General features: G+C 56.3%; 2 protein-coding genes and 1 long non-coding RNA gene across 3 annotated transcripts in view; 2 read left to right on the top strand and 1 right to left on the bottom strand.

The window, feature by feature from the left end:
- The window catches only part of LOC116542947, a 6,887-nt gene extending 6,369 nt beyond the window's left edge, over positions 1 to 518 (top strand). Inside the window, exon 4 of the long non-coding RNA XR_004265413.1 lies at positions 468 to 518. This is a non-coding gene — a long non-coding RNA (uncharacterized LOC116542947). The remainder of the gene's footprint in view (positions 1 to 467) is intronic.
- Positions 1 to 4,763, bottom strand: part of RPL3L (ribosomal protein L3 like) — a 9,503-nt gene extending 4,740 nt beyond the window's left edge. Inside the window, exons 1-4 of the mRNA XM_032268213.1 lie at positions 4,389 to 4,763; positions 3,726 to 3,918; positions 2,310 to 2,478; positions 1,217 to 1,352 (exon numbers count right to left, since the gene is read on the bottom strand). Coding sequence (XP_032124104.1) covers positions 1,217 to 1,352; positions 2,310 to 2,478; positions 3,726 to 3,918; positions 4,389 to 4,391 — 501 coding nt within the window. The 5' untranslated portion in view covers positions 4,392 to 4,763. The remainder of the gene's footprint in view (positions 1 to 1,216; positions 1,353 to 2,309; positions 2,479 to 3,725; positions 3,919 to 4,388) is intronic.
- Positions 4,764 to 7,808: 3,045 nt separating this feature from the next.
- The window catches only part of NDUFB10 (NADH:ubiquinone oxidoreductase subunit B10), a 2,883-nt gene continuing 2,019 nt past the window's right edge, over positions 7,809 to 8,672 (top strand). The window contains exon 1 of the mRNA XM_032268226.1: positions 7,809 to 8,076. Within this exon, the coding sequence (XP_032124117.1) occupies positions 7,929 to 8,076 (148 nt within the window). The 5' untranslated portion in view covers positions 7,809 to 7,928. The remainder of the gene's footprint in view (positions 8,077 to 8,672) is intronic.

Below are 8,672 nucleotides of genomic sequence, written 5' to 3'. Positions count from 1 at the left end.
GTGTACGGGGCAGGTGTGTACGGGGCTGGTGTGTACGGGGCAGGGGTGTACGGGGCAGGTGTGTATGGGGCAGGTGTGTACGGGGCAGGTGTGTACGGGGCAGGTGTGTACGGGGCAGGTGTGTATGGGGCTGGTGTGTACGGGGCAGGGGTGTATGGGGCAGGTGTATATGGGGCAGGTGTGTATGGGGCTGGTGTGTACGGGGCAGGGGTGTACAGGCAGGTGTATATGGGGCTGGTGTGTATGGAGCATATGTATGGAGCCGGTGTTTATATAGAGCACCTCCTGCATACCAGGCTCTTGGTGGCAGCTGTGGCCCCACCTAGGGCCTCTGTCCCTCTGGAGTCTGTCCAGGGAGATGAACATGTCGCGGTGACTGGCAGGCATGGCCTGTGAAAGTGTGAATTGCTAGGGGGAGTGTGGGTTCAGGGGGCTGTGGGAGGCTCAGGTTGGGGGCACTGTTTTAGGCCCTGGGGAAGCTTTTCCTGAGGACAAGGACGCTAAAGAGTATTCCAGAAGGCCGGGCGCGGTGGCTCAAGCCTGTAATCCCAGCACTTTGGGAGGCCGAGGCGGGTGGATCACGAGGTCAAGAGATCGAGACTATCCTGGTCAACATGGTGAAACCCCGTCTCTACTAAAAATACAAAACATTAGCTGGGCATGGTGGCGCGTGCCTGTAGTCCCAGCTACTCAGGAGGCTGAGGCAGGAGAATTGCCTGAACCCAGGAGGCGGAGGTTGCGGTGAGCCGGGATCGCGCCATTGCACTCCAGCCTGGGTAACAAGAGCAAAACTCCGTCTCAAAAAAAAAAAAAAAAAAAAAAGAGTATTCCAGAATAAGCCGGAGGATTCCGCCTGCCTGTCAGCCTACAGTAAGCCAGACCCAGGTACAAACCCCGATTCCCATGCACATTTATGCCAGAGCCCGAAGAGAGGTGACCAGCCCTCCACACTTGGCTGAGGACCCAGCCCTTCAGCACATGCCAGGGCCTTAGACAACTAGCTGGTGTGGGTGACACCCCTGGTACCCCAGAAGGCACTGATGCCTTTCAGCATCCATCCCTGGGGTCGCGTGCGGCCAGCAAGGCCAGTCAGCCACTCCTCTGGGCCTGTGCCAGAGCTCCAATATTTTTAGGCTGACATTTGCCAGAGCTGTGGAAGCTGAGGTGAGGGGCGCGGGCCTAGGGACTGGCCAGTGGCAGAGGCCTGGGGGCTGACCTGCGTGTGGACGATGACCCGAATGACCTTGCAGTACTTCTTCATGGCGGTGAAGTCTTTCTGCAGCTGCTTCTTGCCGTCTGTGTCCCGCCACCTCTTGCAGGCCTTGGTGAAGGCTTTCTTCTTGCTCTTGTGCCTGAGCCACACACAGGAGGGTGCTCAGAGGCCCCCTAACCGGGGCAGCTCCCCAGGCCCATACTGTCCCCATCCCATTCCCATCCCCAGCCCACCAAGCAGGGGTCCTACCGCTGGGTCTGCCCCCACCCCGGAGGCCTCGGAGCTGGTTCCAGCCACCATCTTTGAACATAGACCGTCCCTCCCTGTCTGGGACCCGGTTTCCTCCTCTGTAATGTGGGCACTCTCACTGTCTCCTGGGGCCCGAGAGCAAGTGGCAGAGGTGCAAAAACTCAGAGAAGGGGCCGGCCAGCCCTGCAGTCCAGGCACCTAGAGGCCACCCCACCTGCCACATGGCTGGGACGGCTGGTCCCACTTCTCAAGGGTATGCTGGGTGCTGTAGCTAGGCACCATGCCTCGGGCTTGGAAGCCATCCTTTCATTTTTGTTTTTGGAGCCAGGGTCTCACTTTGTCTCCCAGGCTGCAGTGCAGTGGCACAAACACGGCCCATTGCAGCGTGGACCTCCCAGGCTCAAGCAATCTGCCCACCTCAGCCCTCCGTTTAGCTGGGACCACTGGTGTGTGCCACCGTGCTCAACTCATGTTTTGTATTTTTTGGTACAGATGCGTTTTGTCATGTTGCCCAGGCTGGTCTTGAAGCCCTAAGGTGAGGTCTGCCTGCCTCGGCCTCCCAAAGTGCTGGGATTACAGGTGCGTACCGCTACCACCCGGCTAATTTTTTATTTTTTATTTTTTAGCAGAGATGAGCTTTCACATTGTGGGCCAGGCTGGTTTCGAACTCCTGACCCCAAATGACCCTCCTGCCTTGGCTTCCCAAAGTGCTGGGATTACAGGCGCACACTTTGAGTCTTCTCTTCCTGGTCTTCCACACCTATCATTCCAGCAAGAGCTAGAGCCTCAGGCACCAACCTCTGTGGTCCCAGCAGCCCTTGGGCGGCCCACCCAAGGCGGTGCTCACCAGTCCTTGTAGAATCGGCGCCGGCACTCATCACTAAGGTGTTCTGCAAAGATGGTCTTGAAGCTTCGGAGACCTCGAGGGGTGGCCACGTAGCCCACCACGCCCACCACCACGAGGGGTGGCGTCTCCACAATTGTCACTGCCTCCACCTCCTCCCGTTTGGAAATTTCTGGATGAGATGCAGGTATGGGGCATGAAAGGGGAGCTCCTGAAGCCCATGGGGGAGGGAGTGAAAAGCTGGGCTTACAGGGGCAGGCCAGGAGAGCATGGGGCCAGCCTGGGCAGCACTCCCCCAGAGGGTAGGGCTGAGCCCAAATGAGCATTTATTAGTTTAATAATTACAATGGATTTTTTTTTTTCTTTTTTTTTGACAGGGTCTCACTCTGTCAGCCAGGCTGGAGTGCACTGGGTGCAATCATAGCCCACTGCAGCCTCGACTTCCCAAGCTCAAGCCATCCTCCCACCCCTCAGCCTCCCAAGTAGCTAGGACTACAGGCACTCACCACCACGCCCAGCTAATTTTTGTATGTTTTGTAGAGACAGGGTTTCACCATGCTGCTCAGGTTGGTCTGGAACTCCTGGCCTCAAGTGATCCACCCACCTTGGCCTTCCAAAGTGCTGGGATTACAGGCGTGAGCCACCATGCCCAGCTTGCATTATTTCTTACAAGTACTTGTAAATCTATAATTAAAACAACCAAAACCAGCTAGGCGCGGTGGCTCATGTCTGTAATCCCAGCACTTTGGAAGGCCAAGGCGGGTGGATCACCTGAGGTCGGGAGTTCGAGACCAGCCTGACCAACATGGAGAAACCCCATCTCTGCTAAAAATACAAAATCAGCCAGGCATGGTGGCACATGCATGTAATTCCAGCTACTCGGGAAGCTGAGGCAGGAGAATTGCTTGAACCCAGGAGGCGGAGGTTGCGGTGAGCCAAGATTGCACCACTGCACTCCAGCCTGGGCAACATGAGTGAAACTCTGTCTCAAAAATAAATAATAAAACAAAAACTGAACTATATGCATAGGTGTACATCTGAAATAATGGTACATGAAATAGACCAACAATGGCCAAAAAACGCAGCCGTCCTGGCAGGTGGTTTGAACTGAGGGCTTGGGACACCGAGCTGGCATTTGAATCTAGCACCTGCCCTTACTGCCTGTGTGCCTGGCCAGTTTCCTCACTGCTTTGTGCCTTGATGTCCGCATATGTGGGCTGGGGCCATGACAGAACCCGCCGGAAGCCCTGCCTGTGCTCAGCGTTCACCACGGTTCCCGGGGGCAGGGCCTCGTGATGGGACTGTGGCCCTGCCCAGATCAAGAGCATGAGTTCTGGTTCCCAAGAGCATGAGTTCTGGTTCCGAGCATCTGGAAGCTTCAGCCCTCCCCGTCCCGCGAGGGGCCCAACGGTGACTCACTGAGCCCCGGCCGGTGCACCTCACGCAGGGTGTGGGTCATGCCCGCCTTGTAGCCCAGGAAGGCCGTGAGGTGCACGGGCTGGCTGGGGTCATCCCGCGGCCACGTCTTCACCTTGCCCCGGTGCCGGCAGCTCCTCTTGTGAGGCAGGAAGCCCAGGTGTCCGTGCCGAGGGGCAGAAAACTTCCGGTGGGACTAGGGGGCAGAAAGGAGGTCAGAGCCGGGGTGTCCCTGGAGGTGGAGCTGGGTGATCCCAGAACCCATACCTGGGAAAATGGACTAGAGGCCCCAGAGTAAGGCCGTGCTCAGTGCCTCCCCCGTTTGTCTACAGGAGGAAAGAGGAAGGCTTGCCAAGGGGCAGCGTCTTATGGACGGGGCCTCCATAGTCACAGGCTTCCTGCCTCTATAGGCTCAGCCTGGGGTCCAGGAGGGTCGTGCCCACATTGCAGCCAAGAGCTCCTGGGGCAGGTGGCCGCTGCTATCTGTTCATTTCCAGGGCCAGCAGCCCAGCCCTCGCCCCCGTGCTGCCCCCTCCAGCCTCCCATCCCCTCACAAGCCGGAAGGCCGTCCCTCTGAGGGAGCGTCTAGAAGCCCAGCTGTCCCCTCCCCCTGGAGTTCCAGCTCCAACCCCAGCCCACCCGCCATGTCACCCTGGTCCCACCAACCATGATGGCAGATCCCTGAAGGTCAGGAAGGGGCCTCCCCTCTCGCCGCCAGAGGTCGAGTGGCAGAGCCAGGACTCACAGCTGCCAGCTCCCAGATTAGCCCCTGGCACAGTCAGCAGGGTCTCTGGTGCCAGGAGGAGGCTAGGGCGGGGCAGTGTTGGGGGTATCAGATGGGCAGCCTGGGGGGGTCACCGAGTCAGGGCTGACACTCCTTTCCTCAGTGGCCCTGGGACTGGGTCATGACCCTCCCAGGAAGGGACTGGCTGGGCAAGGTGGAGGCCACAGTAGCCTGGTGGGGACCTTCTCCCGGGCAGCAGCCAAGAGGAGGGGCCCGGGGCAGTTTGCTGACATGGAGGCGGAGGGGATTCCCATCCTGAGGGCTGAGAGACAGCTGGGTAAACAGCGGGGAGCAGGGCTAATGATGGGAGAGAATAGGGAGAGGGCCGGCTGCACCTTGAGGATCACCAGCACTGCACTTCAAGACTGAGATCCCTGGCTGGGAGAAGTGGCTCACACCTCTAATCCCAGCACTTTGGGAGGGTGAAGCAGGAGGATCACCTGAAACCAGGAGGTCAAGGCTGCAGTGACCTGTGATTATAGCATTGCACTGCAGCCTGGGTGACTGAATGAGGCCCTGTCTTCCTTTTTTTTTTCTTCTTCTTTTGAAGACGGGGTTTCACCATGTTGGTCAGGCTGGTCTTGAACTCCTGACCTCAGGTGATCCGCCCGCCTTGGCCTCCAAAGTGCTTGGATTACAGGTGTGAACCACCATGCCCAGCCGGCCCCGTCTTTAAAAAAAAAAAAAATCTAGCCTGGTCAACATGGTGAAACCCTGTCTCAACTAAAAATACAATAATTAGCCGGGTGTGGTGGTTCACGCCTGTAATCCCAGCTACTCGGGAGACTGAGGCAGGAGAATCACTTGAACTTGGGAGGCAGAGGTTGCAATGAGCCAAGATCGCAGCATTGCACTCTAGCCTGAGCAATAGAGTGAGACTCCATCTCAAAAAAGAAAAAAAAAGATAAAGATCTGATTCCCATCATCCATAAGCACTGAGATACTTTTATGGATTTACTTATTTATTTATTTTTATTTTATTTTTTGAGACGAAGTCTAGTCCTGTTGCCCAGGCTGGAGTGCAGTGGCCAGATCTCAGCTCACTGCAACCTCTACCTCCCAGGTTCTAGTGATTCTCCTGCCTCAGCCTTCTGAATAGCTGAGATTACAGGCACATGCCACCATGCCTGGCTAATTTTGTATTTTTAATAGAGACAGGTTTTCACCATGTTGGTCAGGCTGGTCTCAAACTTCTGACCTCATGATCTGCCCACCTTGCCTTCCCAAAGATTACAGGGTATTACAGGAGTAAGCCACCGAGCCCAGCCTTATTTATTTTTAAGAGACAAGGTCTCATTCCATTGCTCAGGCTGAAGCACAGTGATGTGATCATAGCTCACTGCAGCCTCAACCTTCTGGGCTTAAGTGCGGGACCTAATTTTTTTTCTTTTTTTGAGACGGAGTTTCGCTTTTGTTACCCAGGCTGGAGTGCAATGGTTCGATCTCGGCTCACCACAACCTCCTCCTCCTGGGTTCAGGCAATTCTCCTGCCTCAGCCTCCTGAGTAGCTGGGATTACAGGCACGCGCCACAGCAGGACCTAATTTTTAAATGTATTGTGTTGTAGAGGTGGGCGTCTCACTATGTTGTCTTGGCTGGTCTGAAACTCCTGGCCTCAAGTGATTTTCCTGCCTCAGCCTCCCAAAGTGCTGAGATTACAGGCATAAGCCACAGCATCTGACCAAATTTAAATTTTGAACTTTAGTTTTGAATGAAAAGGAAGTTGAAATATCTTTTTTTTTTTTTTTCTTTCTTTCTTTTTTTTTTTTTGAGACAGAATTTCTCTCTGTTGCCCATGTTGAAATGTAGTGGTGCAGTCATAGCACTCACTGTAGCCTCAACCTCCTGGCTCAAGCAAACTTCCTGCCTCAGCCTCTCAAGTAGCTGGGATCACGTGCACTTACCACCATGCACCACTAATTTTTATATTGTTTGTAGAAACAGGGTCTCACTATGTTGCCCAGGCTGGTCTCCAAGTCTTGAGCTTAAGCCACCCACCTGCCTTGGCCTCCCAGAGTCCTGGGATTACAGGTGTGAGCCATTGTACCCCTTGAAGTCGCTTTCAATTCAAAGATTCTATGGTTGTAAAGTTCTGTAGCAGTGGAATTCTAGAGATTTTCAGGCCTATGATGTCTCTAAGATCTGTGGGGCTTACACCAATAGATACTAAGATTGTAGGCTACTAAAATGTCAAGATTCTTTAGGTCTCATGGTTTGTATTTCTTTCCACAAGTTTGGCTGGGCCTGGTGGCTCACGCCTGTAATCCCAGCAGTTTGGGAGGCCGAGGCGGCCAGATCATCTGAGGTCAGGAGTTTGAGACCAGCGACATGGTGAAACCCTATCTCTACTAAAAATACAAAAAAATTAGCCAGGCGTGGTGGTAGGCGCCTCTAAGTCCCAGCTACTTGGGAGGTTGAGGCAGAAGAATCACTTGAACCCAGGAGGCAGAAGTTGCAGTGAGCAGAGATCGTACCACTGCACTCCAGCCTGGCGGACAGAGTGAGACTCTGTCTCAAAAAAAAAAATAAGTTCATAATGTGAAGATCTGATATTTCTGTGACTTTAGATCCTGTTTGTCTGTAGTGTTGATGGCTCTATGTCGCTGGCCTCAGCCTCAGGGCAGGATATGACCAGTGTCCTCCTGGATACCAGCCAGGGGCCATGCCCGGTGTAATTACAGATGGCTCAAGCAGGGGTCTGCTCAGCAGAGGTCTGCTCAGCAGAGCTGCCTAGAAGCACCCAAGTGCCCAGGGCCAGGATGGAATCATCAAAGCCGGCCAGAGGGCTCTATGCCCGAAGTAGGGGTCCCTTCTCTCTATGAGCTGCTTAGGGCAAGCCCTGCCTCCTGCCCTGCCCCAGGCAGGCCCCCAAGTTCACTGTCAACAGCCAGTCCATGGGAGCCCTGGTAGAGAGGGGGGCCCAGAGAAGCCTGTAAGGGCTAGGCAATCCATATTTGTTCACTTTGTCGTGGGTGCTCTAACGGCCTCTGTTCTCCATCAGAGCCGGGCTGTTTATCTTCGTCGCTGCTGCACTCAGCACAATACCTGGCGCGCCATGGGAACCTAATGTCTCCCTCCTAGTCCTTATGTCTACTGCCTGTTCTCTGTTTCTTTCACGGTAAGCAAGCATCTGTCTGGTTCGCGGCTGCCCGCAGGCGCGCAGATCAGCCCCCAGCACCGCGCAGGCGCTGGGCACAGATAGAGAACGGAGGCCCCACAAGGGGGCGCCCTGCGGCGAGGCGGATCCCGCCCGCGCCGGGCGGAGGCGGAGAACTACAAGTCCCATGGTGCCTCGTGACCGCCAGCGCCCAGGCGCAGCCGCCCTCGACGTCCTCGGTAGCGGGCGACCTAGGCCGCGGTACCCGGACCGAGCCAGAGGCCTGGGCGGCGTGTCCGGGAGCGGAGTCCGCGCCTGCCACCGCCATGCCTGACACCTGGGACAAAGATGTGTACCCCGAGCCCCCGACTCGCACCCCGGCTGTGTCGTCGCAGACTTGGCTACCCAACCCCGTCGTCTACCTGACGAAGGTCTTCGACCTCCTCGTGGACCGACCCGTGACCCTCGTGAGAGGTACGAGGACCCAGCCCGGGGCCCCCTCGTCGGCCTCCGGAGACCCCTAGACCTGCACCCTGCCTGGATCCCCCAATGTCCCCGGGGTCCTGTCGCTCTGGGAACACCCCCCCACCCCCGCAGACCCCCGAGCTCCATCCCTCCTTTGGCCTCCCACTGCACCCTGGGCCTCACCTCCCGGGACGCCTTCATCTCCCCTGCACCCCGGGACGCCCCACTTCTACTCAGGACTCTTCCCTCCATGCCGCACTCAGCGCCCACTGCCCCAGGACCCCGCACTGCTCTCTGGCCCCCGCCGCCCAGGGAACCTCTCCACTGTAGCGTTGGCCTCAGGTGCCTCTCAAAGGTTAAGGGAGGGTCTGCACCCGGAAGCATCTCAATCCTGGGGGTTGTTAGACCCGTCTCACTGCCAGATGACCAGCTGTCTGGGTGATGGCCGAGATGCCCAAATTCACTACCTCTGTAACCAACCAGGAGAATGTCCAGTTCAGTCTTATTGTTTTTGTTTTTTTGAGATGGAGTCTTGCTCTGTTGCCCAGGCTGGAGTGCCGTGGCGCCATCTCCGTTCACTGCAACCTCTGCTTCCCCTCCCCCCC

This window comes from Sapajus apella, unplaced genomic scaffold (genome assembly GCF_009761245.1).
Source record: "Sapajus apella isolate SASKATOON/1434 unplaced genomic scaffold, GSC_monkey_1.0 scaffold175, whole genome shotgun sequence".
In the NCBI taxonomy this organism is placed as follows: domain Eukaryota; kingdom Metazoa; phylum Chordata; class Mammalia; order Primates; family Cebidae; genus Sapajus; species Sapajus apella.
Note: the sequence above shows the minus strand (reverse complement) of the source record. Positions and strands in the feature narration are given on the sequence as shown.